Source organism: Patagioenas fasciata, chromosome 27 (assembly GCF_037038585.1).
Source record: "Patagioenas fasciata isolate bPatFas1 chromosome 27, bPatFas1.hap1, whole genome shotgun sequence".
Classification (NCBI taxonomy): domain Eukaryota; kingdom Metazoa; phylum Chordata; class Aves; order Columbiformes; family Columbidae; genus Patagioenas; species Patagioenas fasciata.
This window is the reverse complement of record NC_092546.1, coordinates 5,239,867-5,262,214: the sequence shown is the minus strand read 5'-3', so window position 1 is coordinate 5,262,214 and position 22,348 is coordinate 5,239,867. Positions and strand designations below refer to the sequence as shown.

Sequence of the window (22,348 nt, the reverse complement as noted above, 5' to 3'; positions counted from 1 at the left end):
CGCCCTTTGCCGCGTTGCCTCTGGCTTCACCTCCTCCTTGAGCTGCTTAGAGCAGCAAAAAGGGGAAAAACAACAAGTGGTGGCTGCTGGGCCCGGCCACATCCGCTGGCACCCACGGCACCGAGGGCACGGTGACACTGGTGGCACCCTGGGGCCGGGCTGGCCGCGGCAGGACCACAGTGGAGGGGCTGATCCTGTCCCGTGGGGCTGTGTGTGGGGCAGGGAGGGTCCCAGCCATGGGGTGCAGGGGGGCCAGCGGTGTGTGGGCAGCCCCCAGCCCCGCGTGGTGGGGTGGGACATGGTGGGACACGGACGCCCTGGCAGAGCATCGCCCATCCCATGGTACCCATGGCATCGGGACCAGCGAGGTGCTCAATCCATGGGGTCCCCAATGGGGCACTCAGCACCAAGTGGGGTGTCCAGGGCTCCCAGACCCTTCAGCCCCCACCCAGTCCCTGCACCCTGGGGTGACTTTTGTCTGTCCCCACCCTGTGCCCCCTTCTGTTGCCAGGAAGCCACGCGCAGGGCGGCTGTGGGCAGGAAGGAAGTCACCGCGGGGATTTTATGACTCTCTCCTTCGCTCGCAGCCTCCGAGCAGCTGCCTACGCAGCCCCGGAACCCCGACCCAGCGGCACAGCCCAGCCTGGGACCCGCTGCAGGGGCTGGAGCACACGGACGCTGCAGGTACCGCGCTGGCACGGGGGGTTGTGGGGCCTGGCCATGGGGATGGAGCCGAATCCTGAATCCCAAATCCCTGGGAGCGATGCTGGGTGTGGGCGCGTGGCCCTGAGATGGGCTGGGAGGGTGGGTTTGTCCACACGCCTGGAGAAATGGCTGCGTGCCTCAGTTTCCCCTTCCTCCTTCCCATAACGGGTTCACCCCCGCCCTGGAGATGCTCCAGGTTTGGCTGGGTGATGGACACCAAGGGTAACACATTAGGGAGGGCATGTGAGGGGCAAGGTGAGGGTCACACCGGGGGGACAGCGCCGCCAGCACCCCATGCTGAGCCCCCCCGTGCTTGCAGCCATGGCCCCGCTGGGCGAGGAGACGCCGCTGATCGGGGAGCGCTCCTGCAGCCTCTCGTCCACCGAAACCGGCACCCTCCAGGTGTACCTGTACCACCGGGGGACACCGGCACCGCACAGCCCCCCCGGCACCGCCGCCGGCATCCTCACCTTCACCTTCGGCGAGTACACGGCCGAGGAGCTGTGCGTCCGCGCCGCCAAAGCCTGCGGTGAGCAGCGCCCCGGGGGGGCTCGGAGCACCGGCTGTGGGCTGGGGGGGTGACAGTGCCAGCCCCGCTCTGTCCCCAGGTGTGCTGCCCGTCTGTCACCCGCTCTTCGCCCTGGCCACCGAGGACCTCAGCTGCTGGTTCCCCCCCAGCCACCTCTTCACTGTGGATGAGTCCTGCAGCCAGGTTGTGGTGTACAGGATCAGGTACAGCCCCTGGGGACGCGCCTGTCCCGCTGTCCCCAGCCCGGGTCCCTGGGGACTCCGATGGCTGATGGGCTGTGCGGGATGTGGGATGCGGTGCTCAGCACCCCCCCTGCTATCTCTATCAGGTTCTTTTTCCCCAACTGGTGTGGACTGGGACACTCCCACCGCTTCCAGCTGCTGAACGACAGGGCCAGCCCCATCCTGGACTATCCCGTCATCGATTACCTGTTCGCCCAGGTGAGCCCTGCCAGGGCCATGTCCCCGTCCCCAACACCCGGGGACACAGGGCGAGCTCCCACGTGGCTTCTCGGGTGCATGGGACACATGAAGCTCAGTGTAGCCTCTGCGCCCTCCCCAGTCCCGCAGCGATTTCATCGGGGGCCGCGTGGCCGTGGCGCTGAGCCTGCCCACGCAGGAGGAGTGCCTGAGCCTGGCCGTGCTGGACATGCTGCGCATCGCCAAGGAGGAGCAGCAGAGCCCCGGCCAGGTCTTCAGCTACGTCAGGTGAGCTGGGGACTGTGGGGACAGCCCAGCATCCCTGAGGACAATCTGGTACCTGTGGGGACAGCCTGGTATCCCTGGGAACAGCCTGGCACCCATGGAGACAATCTGGCACCCATGGGGACAGGCCAGCATCCTTGGGGACAGCCCAGTGTCCCTGGGATGGGTGGGGACAGCCCGGTACCCACTGCCACCTCACGTCCCCATCCCCGGCAGCTACAAGTCCTGCATCCCGGCGCCGCTGCGGTTCCAGATCCAGCAGCACAACTTCCTCACCCGCAAGCGCATCCGGCGCCGCTTCAGCAAATCCCTGCGGAAGATCGGGGGCTGCCAGACAGACGGACGGTACCTGAAGCTCAAGTACCTGCTGGACCTGGAGCGGCTGCAGCGGCGCTGGGCCGAGGAGAGTTTCCCCGTGCGCTCGCCCGGCTCTGCTGCCGACATCGTCATCCACGTGGCCGGTGAAAGCGGCATCTCCTGGAGCTGCGGTGGAGCCGAGGTGAGGGCCGGTGGCTGGGGGGGTGCCCCAAGGTGGGGGACACGGTGACCAGCCCCAATCATGTCCCCTTACAGAGCCGCCAGCACTTCTGCGACTTCCCCGACATCGCCGACATCAGCATCAAGCAGGCGAGCCGGGACGGCGGCCCCGTGGAGAACCGCGTTGTCACCCTCACCAAGACGGACAGCAGGGTGCTGGTGAGCTGGGGGGACATGGGGGTGCCCTTGGTGGGGGGTCAGTGTGGGGCTGACCCCCCCTCGCCCAGGAGGTGGAGTTCCCCACGCTGCGGGCAGCCTGCTCCTTCGTGGCTCTCATCGACGGCTACTACCGCCTGACCGCGGACCCCCACCACTACTTCTGCAAAGAGGTGGCCCCCCCCCGGCTCCTGGAAGACATAGAGAACCAGTGCCACGGGCCCATCAGGTGGGTGCTGGAGCCCCCCTATCGCCACCCCCAACCCACGGGTGATGGGGGAAGAAATGGCGTGGAGCGGCGCTCGCAGGAGCAGCAAGCGCTGGTCCCCATCCCGCTTGCTGTGCAGGCGATGCTGGGGTCACCCTTTGGGGACACTGCGGTGGAAGGGTGAGCCACAGGGTCCCTGGGGTGTCCCCGAGGGGGACCCTGCTCCAGCTGTGCCGTTTGCAGCTCCGAGTTTGCGGTGCACAAGCTGAAGGCGGCGGGGAGCCCCCCGGGGCTGTATCTCCTGCGCCGCAGCCCCCAGGACTTCGACAGCTACCTGCTGACCGTCTGCGTCGAGGTGAGCCCAGCACCGCCACCAGCACCAGCACCGCACAGCGTTGTGTGCGCTCCCACGGGTGCCACCGGGAGGGAAGCGTGGGGCTGAGACCTGGTGCTGGCAGGGACGGTGCCACCAGCGATGGCACTTGGGGACAGGCACAGCCCTGGGGCTGTTGCAGGGACACGGAGCGCAGGAGGGGCTCGGGGGGCTCCCCCTGCGCCCCTGAACCTGGTGTTGCCCCCCCAGACCCGCTGCGGCCGGGACTACAAGCGCTGCCTGATCCGCAGGGACGAGGAGGGGACGTTCTGGCTGTCGGGGGTGTCGCGGCGGTTCTGCAGCCTGCGGGAGCTGCTGGGCACCTACGGGCACTGCGGGCTGCAGGCGGAGGGGACCCGCATGCACCTGGTGGCCTGCTGTCCCCCCCTGCCCAAAGGTGACAGCGTGGGGACAGGGGATGGGGCTGCGCACCTGTGTGACGTCACAGAGCAGGATGTCGTCATAGAGTGAGCTGTGTGACGTCACAAGAGCAGGCTGTGACGTCACAGCGCGGTGAGGTCACAGCGTGGGTCCCTCATAGCTGCTCCCCCCCCTCCAGACAGGTCCAACCTGCTGATTGTGCGCAGCGGCTGCCCCCGGCCCCCCGGCTCCCCCACCGCCCCCCGCCGCAGCCTCCACCAGATGATGTTCCACAAGATCGACCCCCAGAGCCTCACACGGGTACGGGGGAACCAGGGCACCGGTGGGACAGGTGGACACAGGGATGCACCCCCCTACCAACATTTTCTCCCCCCAACAGTGTGAGAGCCTGGGCCAGGGCTCCTTCACCCACATCTACAAGGGCATCAAGCGGGACCAGGAGGAGGACGGGTGCCACCAGACCGAGGTGGTGCTCAAGGTGATGGACGGCAGCCACCGCAACTGCGCAGAGGTGAGGCAGCAGCAGCGCCTGGACCAGCACCGGGGGGTCCCCTGGGACCCCTCTGAGCAGTGTCCCCCCCTCCCAGTCCTTCCTGGAGGCCGCCAGCATCATGAGCCAGCTGTCCCACAAGCACCTGGTCCTGCTGCACGGCGTCAGCCTCGGGAAGGACAGTGAGTGACCGTCCCCTCGCCAGCACCGCGATGGCACTGTGGGGGGGCACACACCGGACCTGCCCATGCACCCACCCCTGCAGGTATCATGGTGCAGGAGTACGTCAGGTACGGGCCCCTGGACCTCTACCTGAAGAAAAACAGAGGCAAGGGGAAGGTGACAACGAGCTGGAAGCTGCAGGTGGCCAAGCAGCTGGCGTACGCCCTCAACTACCTGGTGAGTCAGTGTCCCCTGGGCCACGCGTCCTGCAGCTCCAGCGTGTCCTTGTCCTACAGCTCCTGTGCAGCCATGTCCTGTAGCTCCAACGCATCCGTGTCCTGTGGCTACCGCGCATCTGCATCCTTCAGCATCTCTGCATCCATGTCCTGTGGTCCCCACACATCTGTGTCCTTCTCCCGTCCCCAGGAGGACAAGAGAATCACCCACGGCAATGTCTCCGCCAAGAAGGTGCTGCTGACGCGGGAGGGGGACGTGGCCAGTGGCAGCCCCCCCTTCATCAAGCTTAATGACCCTGGAGTCAGTGTCACCGTCCTGGCCAAGGACAGTAAGTGCCTGTGTTAACCCGGGGTGCCAGGGGGGTGGCATGGCCCCCTCGGCGGGTGCTGAGCAGGGCTGTCCCCCTGTCCCCAGTGCTGGTGGAGCGCATCCCCTGGGTGGCCCCCGAGTGCCTCAGTGACTCCAAGAGCCTGGCGCTGCCAGCCGACAAGTGGAGCTTTGGGGCAACCCTCTGGGAGATCTTCAGCGGTGGCAACATGCCCGTCAGCCTGCTGGAGCCCCAGAAGGTGATGCTGTCCCCTTCTGCTTCATCCCATCCCTCCTGTCCCATCCCACTGCATCCCAGCCTTCCTGCTGCATCCCGCTGCATCCCAACCCTCCTGCTGCATCCCAGCCTTCCTGCTGCATCCCACTGCATCCCAACCCTCCTGCTTCATCCCAACCCTCCTGCTGCATCCCACTGCATCCCAACCCTCCTGCTTCATCCCAACCCTCCTGCTGCATCCTGCTGCATCCCAACCCTCTTGCTGCATCCCAAGCCTCCTTCTCCATTCTTCTTGCCCCATCCCGCTGCATTCCAACCTTCCCATCCCACTGTATCCCAACCCTCCTGCTGCATCCCACTGCATCCCAACCCTCCTGCTGCATCCCAACCCTCCTGCTGCATCCCGCTGCATCCCAGCCCTCCTGCTTCATCCCAACCCTCCTGCTGCATCCTGCTGCATCCCAACCCTCTTGCTGCATCCCAAGCCTCCTTCTCCATTCTTCTTGCCCCATCCCGCTGCATTCCAACCTTCCTGTCCCATCCCACTGCATCCCAACCCTCCTGCTGCATCCCAAACTTCCTTCTCCATCCCTCTTGCCCCATCCCACCGCATTCCAAGCCACTGGCCCCCCACCGCCAGCCCCATGCTCTGTCCCATCCCCACAGAAGCTGGATTTCTACCAGAACAGCCTCCAGCTCCCCGCACCCAAGTGGACGGAGCTGGCCACGCTCATCGCGCAGTGCATGGATTACCAGCCCGGCCGCCGGCCCGGCTTCCGCGCCCTCATCCGCGACCTCAACAGCCTCATCACCTCCGGTGAGCCCCGGGATGGGGGGTGCGACGGGCACGGGACCCCCACAGTGTCCTTACCAGCCACCTCCTCCAGATTACGAGCTGCTCTCAGACCTGTCACCCAGCGACGTGACGCTGCGGGACAGCTTCTGGGGGTACGAGCCCCTCACCATGTGTCAGGACCCCACGCACTTCGAGGAGCGGCACCTCAAGTACATCTCACTGCTGGGCAAGGTGAGGGGGAATAGGGGGTCCCCCAGCGCACGAGTTTCATACAAACCCTCCCATCCTTCCCTGCATTTGGGGCATGAAACCCCCTGCTCATAGCGGGGTACTTTTTCCTGCAAAGCTGAGAAACGCTTGGTTTGTGCTGTGTGTGGGCAGTCTGGGGGGAAGTGGGGGGGGTCTCTGGGGTCTCCCAGCATCCCACAGCCCCTCCTGGCTGTCCCTGGCCAGGGCAATTTTGGGAGCGTGGAGCTGTGCCGCTACGACCCGCTGGGCGACAGCACGGGGGAGCTGGTGGCGGTGAAGAAGCTGCAGCAGGATTCGGCCAAGGAGCTGCGGGACTTCGAGAGGGAAATCCAGATCCTGCACTCGCTGCAGCACGAGTTCATCGTGCGGTACCGGGGCGTCTGCTACAGCCGGGGTGGGCACGGCCGGGGGGACGGGAGCTGGGGAAGGGGCTGGAGCACGAGGGTGATGGGAGCGGCTGGGGGACCTGGGGGTTTAGCAAAGAAACGGCCTCAAGTTGCACCAGGGGAGGTTGAGGTTGGATCTGGGGGACAATTTCTACCCCAAAGGGCTGTGGGGCATTGAACAGGCTGCCCAGGGCAGTGCTGGAGTCACCATCCCTGGAGGGCTGGACAGACGGACATGAGGTTCTCAGGACATGAGGCAGTGCTGGGGTGGGTTATGGTTGGACTCCATGATCTCGAGGGTCTTTTCCAACCAAACTGATTCTCGGATGCGGTGCAGGGCGGCGCGGGCTGCGGCTGGTGATGGAGTACCTGCCCAACGGCTGCCTGCGCGAATACCTGCAGAAGAACCAGCCCCGCCTGGACCACAGGACCCTGCTCCTCTACGCCTGGCAGATCTGCAAGGTGGGACCACGGGGGCAGCAGCAAAGGGGGTCCCGCTGTCCCAGGAGGGGGATGGAGCAACGCCAGGGGGTGGTGGTCCCGCTGGGATGAGCCCCCCCGGGGATGCTGTTGGGTCCTGGTCCCCTGTGAGCAGCTGCATCCCCCGCAGGGGATGGAGTACCTGGGGGCGCAGCGCTGCGTGCACCGCGACCTGGCCAGCAGGAACATCCTGGTGGAGAGCGAGACCCACGTCAAGATCGGGGACTTCGGGCTGGCCAAGCTGCTGCCGCAGGACAAGGATTATTACGTGGTGCAGGAGCCCGGTCAGAGCCCCGTTTTCTGGTGAGGGTGACACCAACAGCGGTGGGGGTGACACATGGGGCTGAATCCGGCGCTCAGCACGCCCCTGCCGGCAGGTACGCGCCCGAGTCCCTGGCAGACAACATCTTCTCCCGCGCATCGGACATTTGGAGCTTCGGGGTCCTCCTCTATGAGCTCTTCACCTACAGCAACAAGAGCAAGAGCCCCTCAGAGGTGAGACCCCCCCTTCCCAGGGTCCCGTTGTCCCCACCCCGGATCCGTTATCTTTGGGACGCACCCCATGGTGACACTGTTCTGTGCCCGCAGGAGTTTCTCCGCATGATGGGCACCGAGAAGCCGGCGCAGATCATCTGCCACTTGCTGGAGCTCCTGAAGGACAACAGGCGGCTCCCGGCACCGCCCGGCTGCCCCACCGAGGTGAGACACCCCCAGGCTGGTGGGGGGGTCCTGGGAGGCCACCCTGCTCACCTGATGGCTCCGTCCCTTGTCCCCAGGTCTACACGCTGATGCTGAACTGTTGGGCTTTCGCCCCCGGCGCCAGACCCACCTTTGGGGAGCTGGTCCCCAAGATCGAGGCGCTGCGGGACGGCCGGAGCAAAGCGCGCGGGTAGCCCCCCAGCCCCAGCATGGGGGGAACACGGTCTCCCCGTCACCTCCCGCCTCGCAATGTCACCCGCTGTCCCCACACACCGTGTCCCCACTCCCTGCAGCAGGCAGACCACCCCCCCCGTGATGCCGCTTGTCCTTTATCCCCCTCTGCCTGTCACTGTCCCCACGGCAGGATTTGGCTGTTTCCTGGTAAAGTTCGGTATATTTGCCAGCTGGGGTGAGGTGAGAGGGGATGCATGGGGAGGGGGGATTCACAGGGATCTCAGGCTCCCCCCAAGACAGGGCCATTGCTGGAGATAAATGGCCCCAGTAGTTTTGGGGGCTCCCCTTGCCCCACTCAGCCCATGGTACCCAGAGGAAGGCTCCAGAACCCACATCCTCATTAACAAAACAGCTTCATTTATTCTCCCCCGCCCCTTGCTATCCCCCTGGCCACGGGAGGGCAGGTTTGGGGTAAAACCAGCCAGAAACAAGCCAAAGACAAGCCAGACGCATGGTGGCACTTGGCAGCCCCCAGGGCTGCGTGTCACAGGCACCACAGCGGAGATGGGGCCTCAGCCTCGGGGTCCCCAGTGTCCCCCCTCACCACACGGCAGCGCCGAGCAGCAGCGACCAAAGCTCCTGTGGGTCGCACCGTGTGTCCCCCTCGGTCCCCAGCTCTCGGTCCTCCTCAGCCACCCTAGAAGATGCTGATCCTCTTGCCGCAGCGCAGGTGGGGCTCGTGGATGGCGTCCCACATCACCACCATCTCGTAGGGCACGAAGCGATGCACCAGCAGCAGCTCCCGGTAGTAGCAGGGATCGAAGGGGTCGGCCCTGCCCGGTGCCCCCACGCCCATGGTCCGGATGCCGGCGTGGGAGGCGGGCGACAGCCCTGCCTTCTCCAAACACATGCCCAGGTAGACATCGTCGATGGGGAACAGCGCGATGTCCTGCGATTGCCGGGTGATGACGCGGGCGGTGAAGCCGGACATGAGCATCCCGCCGCCGCCGCAGTAGGGCGGGTACCACTCGGCCGCCATGAGCTGCCGCGGCACAAAGTACTTGCTGCCCTGGATGCGGACGGGGAAGTTGTTGATGAAGAGCTGCCCCACCATGAGGTGCTTCTCCTGGGCGCCCTGGCTGGCCTTGGCGAAGTGGACCATGTTGTCGGTGTTGACGAAGACGTCGTCGTCACCGTTGAAGACGAAGTGTGTGCCGGGGCAGTGCTCCTCCAGCCAGGTGTGGAACAGGACCTGCTTCAGCGTCAGGTTGAAGAACGTGTCTTTGAAGTCCCACTGCAGCACGTCCCGGTGCTCCCGCTGCTCCACCCGCAGCAGCCGGTTGAGTTTCTTGATATCCCGGGCATTGGGGGACACCCCCACGAGGAAGACCCTGCGGATGAAGGCTCCTTCAAAGGCCCTCTCCTTCCCCCACGTCTTGCGGATCACCTCCCGCCGCTCGTAGTTCCCTGGTGATGACTTAATGGCCAAGAGGAGGAAGACATTGGGGGATCCCTCGGGCCCCCCACATTTGCCGGGGACGCCGAGCAGCTCCGGGAAGGAGCGGCAGTGCCGGTACCGCATGAAGTCCTGCACATGGCCGGGCAACTTGGCAAAGCCGGAGATGTTGTGCACCGAGACGTTGGCCACGCACGGGACCACGGTGGGCGGCACATGGAACGGGGGGAGCCGGGGGGCCGGCCGGGGGCTGGGGGGCATTTTCTGCGGGGGGATAGCGTGGTAGAACAGGTAGCAGAGCCCCAGCGCCCCCACGGCCACCAGAGCCCACAGATCCAGCCTGTAGCGCCGCAGGAACGTGCTCTGCAAGAGATGGGGAGGGGATTGGGCGCTGGGCATCTCCGCAGCCCCCCGGGCCATCCAGACCCACATGCGGGGTGCAGCATCCTTCCCGCCAGGCGGAAGGGACCGGGGAGGTGTCCCCGTGTCAGACAGTCACACTGTGCCACCAGGATGCTGTTTGCTGCCACGCGGCGCAATAACATCCTGGTTCTGGGATGGGGTCGTTCTCTGAGAGAGCCCCAAAACCTGGGAGTGGCCAGCAAGGGTGCACAGCCCCCCCAGCGTGGGAGGGTTAGCAAAGGAGGTACCACCAGCTTGAGGCATCGTTGGGTGGCGGGGGGTGGTCCTGGGTGCAAGGAGCCCACCCTGGTTTGCTGTGAGCAGCACTCGTCCTTAGAGCCAAAGCACTGGGACAGGGCCCCCCCAAAAAATATGGGGACCCAGCAAGAGCCCGGCTGCCACTTGCCCCCCAGCCCCTGCGCAGAACCTGGCCGGACCTCACCCAAGGTGGGGACCCCATCCCGGGGCCCAGGAGCACCCACTGGAACCCCCCACACTGCAAAGAGCAATGAGACCCCCCAGATCCCTTTGGTACCTTGTCATAGAGCCAGCTCGGGGCCATTGTCACACCGCACGTGTTCCCGGCAGCACAGGGATCTGCTGGGGGATCCTCCCCCTGCCAGCTGCCGCGTCCTCCTGTCCCTCCACCTGTCCGTCTGTCCACCCGCCCCTCTGTCTGTCCAGCTGCCGCGGCTGGGACAGCGGCACCCGGGGGTGCACGAAGGGGCTCAGCAGAGCGCTGCTGGCTCCCTGCCTCAGTTTCCCCAGCCCCGCAACTGGCAGAACCAGGAGGTTAAAGTCCCTAACGTGCTGGCAAAACCAGTTCTGCAATGGTGAGCCACAGGACAGAGGACATAGGGGATGTAGCAGGTGCATTGTGATTTCGGTGATGAGGACAAGCTGACAAGCCACGGGCAAAAAGCCAAGTGTCACATAGCAAGGGCTGTGCCAGCAGGCATGCGTGTCCCTGTGCTGGTGGCACCGTGTGACGCTAAGGGAGAAGACCCCAGACCCTTTGACACCCTTTGGGACTCTTCTACCTTTCACCATCACCCCTGGGTGACACCAGGGCAGAGGAGCAAGGATTCCACAAGCAGGATTTGAGAGGCGGGAATTTGGCTATAAAAAGGGACATGAAGAAGCACGGGAGCATGGCCACCACCCCGAGGACACCTCCGGCCACCGTCCCCACCGCAGGCACTGAGCCAGGCCCCGGCGCACTTGCTACAAAACACATCACAGGAGCCAAGACTACAAATCCCATTATAAACATCGCAGGAGCCAAAAGGGAGGTGAAATCTCTGTCTCTCTTTCCTCTCCTTTAGATCTCTTTTCATTAAGTAATGGCAGCTATAAACCCCACCTGTGCCGCCAAACTTCCTGCCGCTAAATTATTTACCAATCGGGCTGGGTCGCAAAATAAAAGCCGTTTGTTTCTGGACCTCAAGCGTGGCCTATGCTGCATCCCAACCAAGATTAACCTGAGTCACCCGTCCCCCCGTGCCGGGCGGGATGCGACCGTGGCACATCGGCCAAGCCCTGTTGCCAAGGAGGAGCCCGGATGCCCCGGGGATGGGCGTCGCGGCAGGGGGGAGTTGTTAGAAAACAGCGTTTAATAAACCAGACAACACAGGGACCCCAAATAAGAGCCCAGGAGCACCTGCTGGGACCCCCTTGCACCACAAAGAACCACAAGACCCCCCGCCCCAGACCCACCCGGTACCTTGTCACAGAGCCAGCTTGGGGACATCCTCACACCGCGCCGGGCACCCATCTGTCCGTTTGTCCACCCGCCCCTCTGTCCGTGGGGCAGCAGCACCCGTGGGTGCAAGGAAAGGGCTCCACAAGGTGCTGCCAGCTCCCTGCCTCAGTTTCCCCCGGCCCCGCAACGCTGGAGCCCCCGGGGAGCTGCGGCACGCCAGCTGAGCTCCGTTTCCAAGGAGGAGCCCGGAGGCCCCGGGGATGGGCGTCGCGGTGGGGTTATTGGAAAATAAAGTGTTTAATAAAAGAGCAGCTCCTGCCCCCTTCACAGCACAGAGGAGGGTGGAGGGGACCGACCGCCGGGCAGCAGGAGACGACACGGTGACAGTCACAGAATGGGGCCGGAGGGAGAGGAGGAGGAGGCTGAGGAAGGTGAGGAGGCGGCAGGACCCACCCCCCCAAGCCCTGTCCAGTGTTTCAAGTTCACACAACCAAGGAGGAGGCCCGGGGGTCTCGGGGGGTCCAGCAGGAGATGGCTCAGGACCCTGCCAGGTAGATCCCTGCGGAGGAAAGGTGGTGGTGGGGGGGGTGCCAGGAAGCTTGGGGGCGTAGGGAGGGGACCCTTGGCACCCCAGGGAGCAGAGAGCGGACCCCAGCGTACCCAGGGATATGGGGAGCGGGGAAGGAACCCTGTGCACCCCGACAAAGGGACTCCACGCACCCCAGGGCCACAGGGGATGATGAAGGGACCCCCGCACTCCTGGGTGCGCCCCAAGCCGTACCTGTAGCAAACCTCTTCTTGACCAGTGACATGCGGTACCCGGCGCTTGCCAGCTCCAGCTCCACGCCCGACAGCGTGCTGCCCTCGCTGCTGAACTGGGCGGCCACCGGACTGGGCTTACTGGGCCCGCAGAGGGGCTCCCAGCTGGCCGAGAGCCGGCCACAGCCTGGGGGGGACAGCAGAGACATTTGGGGGGGTCTGCGGGGGCCAAACCTGGCCCCTGCTCCCCAAGCAGCGTGGGGACAACCTCACCTCCCTGCCCCGGGGCACCAGGGACATCCAGCAGCCTCCAGAGCAGCCTCTTCTCCTCCAGGTTCCTGCGGGGACACGGGGACATCCCCAAGCGCCCAGACCCCCAAATCCCCCTCACTCCACCCCGTCCCCCCTTCTCCCACCTCCCTCCCTTCCCCACCCTGTTTCCCAGCTCAACGTCCCCCTCTCCCACCCTGGGGGTGTATTTGGGACCCCCGGTTCCTTTGTGTCCCCTTACCAGCTGGCCGTGGGCTGCAGCCGCAGGTTGGTGAGGGGCTCGTCCACGGGCAGGAGGACGTGGACGTTGGCGAGAGCCACGGGCAGGGCCATGGCGCCGGCGTTGTAGCCGTACTCGACGCTGACCCGCGTGGCACCGGGCGAGCAGTCCCAGCGCACGCAGAGCCGCAGCGGCGCCGCGCCGGGGCCCAGCCGCGAGAACTGCGGGTTGGCGATGGGGTTTGGGGGGGGCAGGAAGAGCCTCCCACCCCCAGGAGCTTTGTGAGGGTCTGGGGGTCCCAGCTCTGCTTGCTCAGGGCTCACCTGGTACTTGAGCAGAGCCACGTTGTAGTAGGAGGCGGCTGGACTCTGCTCCGCTTGTTTCTGCAGGTGCCCGGTCAGCGCTGCCATGTTCAGCCAGAAATCCTTGGTGCTGGGGTCACTTTGGGACGGGTCACTGTGGGGACGAGGTCAGAGCAGCGATGGGGCACCCCTGGAAACCCAGCACCCCAACACCCAGCTCCCCATCGCTGCATCCACTGGCTCCTGGGGACGCTCCGGTTCCCTGGGGACTCTAGGAACCCCATGTACCCTGGTACCCAACTCCCAGTGCTGTGTGTACCAGCTCCCAGGATGTCCAGGCACCTCCAAAAAAGACAGGTACCCCCATGTACCCCAATATCCAGCTCCCAGCACTATATCTGCCAGCTCCCACCCACCCCCATAAAATCAGGTACCCTGTGTACCCCAAAACACAGCTCCCCATCACTGCATCCACCAGCTTGCAGGATGTCTGTGCCCCCCTGGCTCCCCTTGTACCCCAATTCCAGCCCCTCCATCACTGCATCCCCCACCTCCCAAGGTCCCTGTACCCCAATACCAGCTGTCACCATGTCCCCACACCTGTAGAGCAGGTCAGCGTTGGGCAGGAACTGCTCGATGGCGCTGGCGTTGAGCAGGCGGAAGCTGAGCACGGGGGGGGCCGCGCTCCCGCTGAAGACGCGGACGATGCCGGCGGGGAAGGACATGGTGAGCTCCCCCGTCACCTTCACCAGGCAGCTGCTGGGACAGGACGGGGGTCAGCGGACACCCCAGGTGGGACGCAGCGGCTGGAGGCCCCCCCGGGACCCCCGTACCTGTCGGTGTCGTGTCCCTTGAAGTACGCGTGGACGTACTCAGTGAAGGCGGTGGCCACGGGCAGCGTGTCCTGCGAGCCCAGCACCACGGGGCTGGGACCCCGCGACAGCCCTGGGGAGGCACATAGCGGGGTCAAAGCCTCAAAGCCTGGATGGAACTTCTCCCCAACCCTGTTGGGGTGGCTCGGGATCCCCCAGGTAGATCCTGGGGGGGTGCCAGGATGGGGGATATGCCCAAGTCATCATTGAGGGGCCAGGGCTCAAATTGGGCTACCTGCACCTCCCCCGGGCTGGGCAGCACCCAGGAAGGGGGAAAGGAGCTTTGGGGGCAGGGAGGGGACCCCAGGCACCCCAGGGAGCAGAGAGGGGTCCCTAGTGTACCCAGGGACACAGGGAGCACGGAGGGGACCCCAGGCACCCCAGGGAGCAGAGAGGGGACCCCAGTGTACCCAGGGACACAGGGAGCACGGAGGGGACCCCAGGCACCCCAGGGACCAGAGAGGGGACCCCAGTGTACCCAGGGAGCACGGAGGAGACCCCAGGCACTCCAGGGAGCAGAGAGGGGACCCCAGTATACCCAGGGATATGTGGAGCAGGGAGGGGACCCCAGGCACCCGCCCCAAAACCCCTCAGGACCCACCGAGCGCCGGCTGGGAGACGGCGAAGAAGCCGCGCTCGCCCAGGCTGGCGGGCGCCGAGTGCGAGGGACCGCAGCTCCAGGAGGGCGAGGGGCTCAGCGAGCGCGACTGCGGGGGACAGGGTGTCCGGGGGGGGAGGTCTGGGTCTGGGCCCCGCCAGGGGGGTCCCCCAGCCCAGCTCTGCTCCCCCCAGCGGCCACGCACCAGGTCGGAGTTGCTGCCGGCAGCCAGACCAGCCGCAGGTCTCTTGGTGCGGGAGCGGCGTGGGGGGGCCACGAGCGGGACCTCTCGGGGGGCTGCGCTGGGCCGGGTGGGGGGAGCATCTGGGGGGGTGAGGAGAGAAACCCACGGTCCAGGGGGGGTCAGCAGGGGCTCAGCAGTGCCAGGAGCTGGGCAGGTTTCAGCCCAGCCCAGGGGCAGAGCTAAGGGTATGGGGGGGCACAGTTAAGGGGGATTTGCGGGGGGCAGCTCCTGCAGCCCCATCACTCACCCGGCTCCGGCTGCGGCGGGGGAGCCACCGACGGTCCGCCTTCCATCAGCCTTGTCCCCAAGCCTTGGCACGTCCATGGCGAGGGGCTGGAGGACTCTCCCCCGCTAGGGGGGGCCGGGGAGGAGGAAGAGGACGAGGCCGAGTTGGAGGAAGGACAGGGCAGGGGGGGCTGATGGTCCCCGCCAGGGCTGTGAGCTCTGACCCACGGCGGGGGCTCCCCAAAAGGGTCGGGCGAGGGGGCTTCGGGGGGCGCCGTCCCGCTGGCGCAGCGGCTGCGTCCCCGAGGGGCCGACCCCCCGTCCCCTCCCAGCCCCTTGGCCCCGGGGCCGCTGAAGACGGCGAAGCCGGGGGGCTCGGGGAGGCGGCCGGCGGGGCTGCGGGGCCGCGGCGCCCACGCCCCGGGGTCCCGGGCGGCGGGGGGTGGCGGTGCGGGGGGGTCCAGGGGGCCGGCCCGCTTGGAGAGCGGGCTCTGCGGCGTCCCCGGCTGCGGGGTCCAGGGTCTGGAGTCCGGGGAGGGTCCGGGCGGGGGATGCGAGGGCGAGTCCAGCCCCGAGTCCTCCACGTTCTCCGGGGAGGAGGAGGAGAAGGGGGAGGATGAGGAGGTGAGGACGTAGGCACGGGGGGCTGCGGGGAGACCCCGTGTCAGGGCGCTGGGGGGGGGGCACGGCACACTATGGATGCCGGGGTCCCCCCCCATCATCCCCGACCCCCTGAAGCCTCACCCGGGAAATCCTCCGCTTCAAACGCTGACTCCAGGGGGGGCCCGAAGAGAGCGGCAGGGGGCACCGCGTCCGGGGGGGCTGTCCCGGGGCCGCTGTGATGGAGACAGAGGAGATGGCTCAGTGTCCCCGCCCCGGAACCCCATAGGGTCCCAGCCCATGGCACCCTGGTCCCTCCCTGCCCCGTACCTGTTCACCTGTGTCACCGGGTGTCCCCTCCTGGCACCATCACCTGTGGGGGAGAGGGGACACATTGGGGTTGCACCCCACACCTCTGGGAACCCCCCTGCATCCCCGGGACCCCTCAGCATGGTGTCACCTCTCGCCAGCGTCCCCTCAGGGTCTGTGTCACTTGGGGCCGGGGTCAGAGATGCCACGTGCCCTGCGGAGGGACAGGGACAGGCAGCATTAGGGGACACGGAGCCAGGAGGACACCCAAGCTGCAGCCACGAGTCCCCAGGGTGGCACTTACGAGATGATTGTCGCTTGACGGTGCCCTGCAAGAGATTGGGGACAGGGGGTCACCGTTGGCTCTGGCACAGTCCCTGGGGACCCTGCAGCCCCCCCCAGGCTCACCCCAATGCTGGGGGGCAGGATGAGGTTCCCCACGGTGGCCTTGAGCTGCTCCATGGTGGCCTCAGCGCTGTCACCTGCCTCCCGGGGCTGTACCGGTTTGATGTGGACGTAAAACTTGCGGGGCTCATCCTCGTCATAGTCGGAGTCGCTGGAGGAGCAGACGTGGTTCTCTGCCTCGGCTGAGCCCCCGTCAAGGCAAAAATCCCCAAAATCCCAAAAATCCCACCCCAAAAATCACACACCCCCCCTAAACCAGCACAAGGATACTGCGGGTGACATCAGGGCGCACGGTGAACCCGTCCTCATCCACCTCCGGGCAGCCCTGCAGGGAGACGCTCAGAGAGGCGCTCGCTTCCCAGTCCTCCCAGTACGGGAAAAGCCAAGCCTGGTACTGGGATACTCACCACCTCAGCATCGGGGGATTCCCTGGGGAACGAGAGCGGCAACGTCACATCCCAAAGTGGGAAAGGGATGTGGGATGAGGGGATGGGATGCAGGGATGTAGGAATGCAAGGCAGAATGCAGAGATGGAATGCAGGGATACAAGGATATGGGATGGGATGTGAGGATGGGGGATATAAGGATGCAGGGATGCAGGAATGGGATGCAGGGATGTGGAATGCAGAGATACAAGGATGCAGGATGCAGGGATGTGGGATGGGATGCAGGGATGTGGGATGCAGGGATGCGAGGATGCAGGATGTAAGGATGCAGGATGTAAGGATGCAGGATGTAAGGATGCAGGATGTAAGGATGCAGGAGGCGGTGGGATGCAGGATGCAGGGATGCAGGATACAGGGAGAGAGTACATGGGGATCTTACACAGCATCACGATCCCTCTCCTTCCGGCTCAACCCCGGGATGCGAAAAGCTTTACTACGGCTCCTCTTGGGTCCTGGGATGGGGGCACAGGGTGATGAGCAGCCCCCCCTTAGCATCCCCAAAGTCCCAGGCGTGGGGGCTGCTGGATGCAGACGTACTTGCCTTCCTGCGCTGGGGCCAGGCGGTACTCGTCGAAATCCAGCGCTCCTGCCAGCGAGAGCGGGATCAGCCGGGGACCACGGCGCCGTCCTTCCACGAGGGAGGGGGGAGCATCGCTCTTGTGCAAATGGGGGGGAAGCACAAGCTCACCTGGCCGCTCCCGCCCCGTGCCCTTGCTCTCAGCAAACCTCCGCAGCAGCATCTCGGTGCCGATGTTCTCCACGTTTTGCTTGAATTCTTCATGCACCTGGGAAGGACCAAAAAAAAGGGACATTGTATTCAAAGAGGGGGACAGTTTGGGGCTGTCCCCAAGCTGTCACACCTCCCTGGGTACTTACCTGCCCAATCTGGACGTGGGTGTCCTCCACAGAGTGCGAGTAGGAGCCAATGAGACCCTTCATATGGCGTAGGTGGGCTTCTTCCACCTCCTGGAAGCGCTGGGGGGCAAAGGGGGAGTTCAAGCAGGGTGGCAGGTCCCCAGGGGTCAGCGTGTGGGCAGGGAGGGAGGTTCAGGCAGGATGGCATGTCCCCAAGGAACAGGGCTTATCCAGGGTGACATGTCCCCATGTGTTGGCATCACCATGGCGGGGTGCTCAGCCAGGCTGGCACGTCCCCAAGGACCAGCCTGTCCTGAAGCAGGAAGGGATGTGGGATGTGGGGATGGGATGTGGGGATGGGATGTGGGGATGGGATGTGGGGATGGGATGTGGGGATGGGATGTGGGGATGGGATGTGGGGATGGGATGCGGGGATGGGATGCGGGGATGGGATGCGGGATAAGGGGATGGGATGCAGGATAAGGGGATGGGATGCAGGATGTGAGGATGCGATTCAGGATGCAGAGATGGGATGCAGGGATATGAGGATGAGATGAGGGAACGCAGGGATGCGGAATGCAGGGATGCAGAGATGGGATGCAGGGATACGAGGATGCGGGAATGCAGGGATGCAGAGATACAAGGATGGGATGCAGAATGCACGGAGGAGGGGATGCCCCCAAGGACCACCGCACCGCGCACCCAAGCATCACCTGCACCCACCCCGCTCCCGCCTGCACCCCCTGCCTGCACCCCCTGCCCACCGCAGCCGAATCCAGCATCCTCTGCTCGAAGTCGGCACGGGCAGCGTTGTACTTCTCCACCGCTCGCCGCAGCGCCTCGCCTGCCTTCTTTGACTTGAGCTCCGCCTGCGGGGACCCAGCAGTGGCCGTCGGAGCTGGGGACAGGGACGAAGGGACCACAAGGACCGTCCCAGGGTTGCAGGGGGGGTTTGACCTTGTCGATCTCCTTCTGGCTGGTGCCCTCCTTGCGCAGCCGCTCGTACTCCTGGCACTTGCTGTGGTAGCTCTCCTTGGACTTGGGCAGCAGCTGGGCCACCCCGTGCAGCAGCTGGACGGCCTCCAGCGTCCCCGACACCTCCTCCTTGGACTGGGGGGGGACACGGAGGGGTGGGCAGGGGGGATCGGGGTGTGTGGGGGTAAGGTGGGGGGGGATGCGGTACCTTCTTGTGCACCCGGCCTTGCTCCTCGCCGTAGCGCGAGATCTCCTTGATGAGGTCGTGGAGCTTCTTCATCAGTTCCAGGTGGCAGAGGGCCAGCTTGTCCGAGGAGATGCGGAAAACCTCCCAGAGCGGTGCAAAAGTGCTGGGGGGGGGCACAGGAAGGGATAAGCAGGGTGTCCCCCCCACATTCAGAGTGTTCCGGACCTCCCAGACGCCCCCTTACCCCAGCTGGGTGCCGTTGGTGGCCATCTTCGACAGCTTCACCATGGCCTTGGCGTAGTTCTCCTCAATGGCAGCTCTGGGGACAGCGGGGAGGGGGCGCTGGGGACGGCGCCTGGTGATGCTGGGACCCCCCCTCGGCCGCCCCCCCCAAGCTCGGTACCTCTCCCGGACAAAGTCAGCCAGCTCCTTGGTGGAGATCTGCCCGTGCTTCATGTTGTGGTAGAGCACGTCGAAGCCGTGGTTCTTCTCGCCCTGGTGAGGGGGCCACCTTCAGCCCCCAAAACCCCCCCAGCACCTTACGGCGTGGGGACCCCCTCCCCAGGATGGTGACACCACCAGGAGCACCCGCTGGCACCAAGCACCGTTTGGGGTGGAAACATTTCAGGGTGCACAGGGGAAACTGAGGCAGGGGGAAGAGGAAGATGCCGGCAGAGCTGAACCAGGAAGCACCGGCCGCGCCGTGCGGTGCTGCCAACTTCCCCCTCCCAGTGCCAGAATGGGGATCCCCATGGGGACAACGGGGACAGGGACATCAGCACAGCCGGGAGACCCGCAGCCACCCGCACCCATTGCTCCCCACTTCGCAATTAATTGGCAGCGTTAATGGAGGCGCCGGGCCTTGCAAAACAACCGGTGGTGATGAACCCCCCTTGCTGCAAGTCCTAGAGTGTGGGGGGCACCCATGGGTGGGGGTCCAGGCTTACCCAGAAGTGCTCGGTGAAGTAGGACATCTTGGAGGGGAGGGGGGACGGTGGCGTGGGGACCCGCAGCTCAGCTCCCGGCGCCCTGGGGACACACCTGGCCCTTACCGGGAGGGTTTGGCACGGACCCCCCCGCACCACGCATGCACCCGCCACTATTTATCGGTTTTGCCGGGAAAGCGCAGCCCCGTGGCCATGGAAACCGCGGGCTCCCCCGTGCCCCCCGCCACCGCTGCAGCCCCCTCCCCATGGCGGGCAGCACCCCGGGGGGGGGCAGGGGGGGCCACCCGGGCAGCGCTGGGGCCCGACACCAGATACGCAGCTAAATAATAAATGAGCGGCTGCTGCGTGACGGCGGCTGCTCCCGGCCCGGCCGTGCCGGGGGCCCCCACCCCCCAAAAATCATCCCCCCCGCCCGGTCTGCCCCTTCTTTCCCCCCCAGAAATGGGGACCCAGACATATACCCCCCCCCCCGCCTGAACCCCAAATGCACCCAGTCGTGTCGGGGGTCGCCTGCCAGAGCAGTCCCCCAGCACCCAGATGGAGGGACCCCCAGGCTGTGTCCCCCAACTCCCAAGGCTGTGCCCCCCCCCCCAGCCCTTCTCCCCATCATGCGCTGGAGAAAAACAGGAAACCAAAATATCGTGCATGGCTGGAGGTTGGTGTGACGGGGGAGGGGAGGGACCCCACTCACCCTGGGCTGCTGGGGGGCTCGAGGGGCCCCCCCGATCATCCTTGGCACAGCCGGGGGTCTGGCGGGGAGAGAGAAGGGGGTCAGAGCAGCCGCGGCCCCCCCAAACCCCGCTCCTGCTCCCCCGATCCGGCCGTACCCTCCGCACAGGCTCAGCCACCTGTGTCTGAGCGGGGCGGGCTCAGCGCGGCCCCCCCCGCGGGGCTGGAGGGGAAGCGGGACTGGGGGAGCACCGCGGGGGAGACTCAGGGCCCCCCGGACCCCGACCCGCCGCCGGTCACGAGCGGCCGCAGGCGCCGCGAACCCGCCGCCACCGGCCAAAGTCCCCGGAGGTGGCAGCGGCCACCGCGTCCCCGAGCGGGCCGGGGGGTGCGGGGGGGTGCAGCATCTCGCCGGGCTGCGGCACAGACCCCCCGGGACCCCCCGCGCCCCCCAGCCGGGCGGCCCCGGCCACCCGCAGCGGTGACCTTCAGCGGAGCGGGGGACGCGGGCGGCACCCCCAGGGGTGCGGGGGGAGCTCCGGGGGGCGCCGGATCCCGCCCGGCTCGGGGAACGGCTGCACCTGCCCGGGCCGGGGGTGCCCAGTGAGGGTGGGGGGCGCGGGGCGTGGGGTGGAACTGTGCACCCCCACACTCCCCCGGTAGTGGGTCTGTTGGAGGGAGAAGCACCGCGGGAGGGTCGGGGCGTGCACAGGAGTACAGATGCACCCCCACCCCAAAAAAAAAGAGGGAAAGCGCCGAGCCGAGCCCTGCACCTGCACCTGCAGCGGGGGGTCGCAGTGGGGCTGCCCGCAGCACCGGGAGCGGTGCTTTCGGTAGAGGGGGCTGCTCCGTTGCATGGGGAAGGGAGGGCTTTTATTGGGGAGGGGGCAGCGGGGGCTGCCCCGGCCCCCAGGGCGGGGTGCGCTGCAGCGGGGAGCAGAGCGGGAGGGCTCTTGCTACCGAGGGGGGTCGCGGGGCTGCACCCCAGCCGCGGGGAGGGGGATGCTGCAGCGGGGGGGCTGCGCCCTCGCACGGCGCGGGAGCGGCGGGGGCTGCACCCCGCTCCGGTACAGCGGGGCAGGGGTCGCTCCTCGCTCCGCGGGCGGGACCGGGCGGCCGCGGGACCCGGGCCCGGCGGGGCCGCACTCACCTGCGGGGCCGCCCCCGCCCCGCTTCGCTCCGCCGCCGCCCCGCGCCCGTTCCGGGACGCGCGCTCCGCGCCGGGACCGCGCCGGAGGCGGGGGGAGCCGCGGACCACGCCACCTCCTGCCGCGCCGCCTCGCTATTGGTCACCGCTCCCGGTAGCGGTTACCGCAGCCTGCGGCCGCCACCTCTCATTGGCCAGAACGCCGCCGCGCCGCGCGCGGGGAGGGGGGTGATTTGCATTTTTAAAGCGGCCGCCGCCCCTCAAAGCGGGAGGGGATGCGGGGGGCGATGCGGGACGGGCACAGAGATCCCCGCACCGGCACCACGGCCGTGGGGCTCCCACCATCCCCGGGGCTGTCACCCTCCCGGGCTCCCGGTCCCCCAGAGCTCCCGGTGCCGCTGTGCCCGGTGCTAAAGGTGCTACCGCACCACCCCCACACCCGCACCCGCCGGCTGCAACCGCACCCCCGGGCCAGCCCCCGGTGCAGCCGCCCCCGCCGGTGCCAGCCGGTGCCTCGCACCCGCTGAGCTCATGCCCCGGCTCCAGCTGACACCGGGGCAGCCGCAGCACAGCTGCGGGGCGGGGAGCGGGAGCGGCCGGGGGAGGCGGGGGCTGCCCGGGGAGGGGGAGACCGGGAGGGTCTTTCCAACCACAAACACCCCCCCACCCGAGATGGAGAACCGGCCCCGCGCCAGCCCGTGTGTCACAGCCACCGGTGGCAGAGCTGGGGGCTCAGAGGGGCCCCGTGGGACAGTGACAGTGACAGCCCCGCCCCAACACTGGGGGTCACCACCGAGTGACCCCCACTCGCTGCCGCAGGACCCCCGAGGAGCCCCCCAACACCCTGAGACGCTGCCACGGCCCCACTGCCAGAGCAAAGGGCCCGGGGACAGGGAGGTTCTGGGGACAGAGATTCTGGGGACAGGGAGGTTTTGGGGGTGGCTGGGA

At 66.6% G+C, this 22,348-nt stretch overlaps 3 protein-coding genes across 5 annotated transcripts; 1 reads left to right on the top strand and 2 right to left on the bottom strand.

Annotated features, from left to right (window-relative positions):
- The first annotated feature begins 531 nt into the window (after positions 1 to 531).
- On the top strand, positions 532 to 11,109 carry JAK3 (Janus kinase 3). Its single transcript, XM_065858102.2, has 24 exons — positions 532 to 684; positions 1,025 to 1,234; positions 1,314 to 1,437; positions 1,563 to 1,674; positions 1,796 to 1,941; positions 2,155 to 2,437; positions 2,512 to 2,634; positions 2,703 to 2,860; positions 3,083 to 3,194; positions 3,423 to 3,609; positions 3,772 to 3,893; positions 3,973 to 4,104; positions 4,181 to 4,265; positions 4,349 to 4,482; positions 4,672 to 4,810; positions 4,897 to 5,048; positions 5,693 to 5,843; positions 5,914 to 6,053; positions 6,276 to 6,465; positions 6,795 to 6,919; positions 7,068 to 7,240; positions 7,315 to 7,432; positions 7,526 to 7,636; positions 7,714 to 11,109. The coding sequence occupies exons 2-24, from the start codon at positions 1,027 to 1,029 to the stop codon at positions 7,828 to 7,830; spliced, it is 3,342 nt and encodes a 1,113-aa protein (XP_065714174.2). The 5' UTR covers positions 532 to 684; positions 1,025 to 1,026; the 3' UTR covers positions 7,831 to 11,109.
- Positions 8,207 to 9,698, bottom strand: B3GNT3 (UDP-GlcNAc:betaGal beta-1,3-N-acetylglucosaminyltransferase 3). Its single transcript, XM_065858105.2, has one exon. It carries the CDS (start codon positions 9,696 to 9,698, stop codon positions 8,508 to 8,510), a length of 1,191 nt encoding a protein of 396 aa, XP_065714177.2. The 3' UTR covers positions 8,207 to 8,507.
- A 539-nt stretch (positions 11,110 to 11,648) lies between the features above and the next one.
- FCHO1 (FCH and mu domain containing endocytic adaptor 1) lies at positions 11,649 to 21,481 on the bottom strand. 3 transcript variants are annotated; one of them, XM_065858099.2, is made up of 29 exons: positions 21,404 to 21,481; positions 20,276 to 20,333; positions 19,585 to 19,666; positions 19,041 to 19,132; positions 18,882 to 18,956; positions 18,659 to 18,800; positions 18,433 to 18,585; positions 18,240 to 18,344; positions 17,497 to 17,595; positions 17,309 to 17,405; positions 17,162 to 17,206; positions 17,000 to 17,072; positions 16,582 to 16,603; positions 16,445 to 16,499; positions 16,178 to 16,356; positions 16,074 to 16,098; positions 15,921 to 15,983; positions 15,791 to 15,833; positions 15,605 to 15,696; positions 14,883 to 15,506; positions 14,597 to 14,715; positions 14,395 to 14,500; positions 13,755 to 13,866; positions 13,522 to 13,677; positions 12,943 to 13,075; positions 12,641 to 12,840; positions 12,403 to 12,467; positions 12,152 to 12,316; positions 11,649 to 11,929 (listed from the first exon to the last, which is right to left on the bottom strand). In XM_065858099.2, the coding sequence occupies exons 3-29, from the start codon at positions 19,609 to 19,611 to the stop codon at positions 11,907 to 11,909; spliced, it is 3,090 nt and encodes a 1,029-aa protein (XP_065714171.2). In that variant the 5' UTR covers positions 19,612 to 19,666; positions 20,276 to 20,333; positions 21,404 to 21,481; the 3' UTR covers positions 11,649 to 11,906. The 3 variants fall into 3 exon arrangements, with proteins under 3 accessions (XP_065714171.2, XP_071655604.1, XP_065714173.2); XM_071799503.1 differs by lacking the exon at positions 21,404 to 21,481 and adding an exon at positions 20,412 to 20,530; XM_065858101.2 differs by lacking the exon at positions 15,921 to 15,983.
- Positions 21,482 to 22,348: the final 867 nt, after the last annotated feature.

Coding starts and splice junctions, on each gene's coding strand:
- JAK3 (XM_065858102.2), top strand. CDS start 1,027: ATGGCCCCGCTGGGCGAGGAGACGCCGCTGATCGGGGAGCGCTCCTGC. Junction 3,610..3,771: donor CTGTCCCCCCCTGCCCAAAG/GTGACAGCGTGG, acceptor CCCCCCCTCCAG/ACAGGTCCAACCTGCTGATT. Junction 6,466..6,794: donor GGGCGTCTGCTACAGCCGGG/GTGGGCACGGCC, acceptor GATGCGGTGCAG/GGCGGCGCGGGCTGCGGCTG.
- B3GNT3 (XM_065858105.2), bottom strand. CDS start 9,698: ATGTGGGTCTGGATGGCCCGGGGGGCTGCGGAGATGCCCAGCGCCCAA.
- FCHO1 (XM_065858099.2), bottom strand. CDS start 19,611: ATGTCCTACTTCACCGAGCACTTCTGG. Junction 18,345..18,432: donor GCCAGAAGGAGATCGACAAG/GTCAAACCCCCC, acceptor GGGTCCCCGCAG/GCGGAGCTCAAGTCAAAGAA. Junction 12,841..12,942: donor TGGCTCTGCTCAAGTACCAG/GTGAGCCCTGAG, acceptor GCCAACCCGCAG/TTCTCGCGGCTGGGCCCCGG.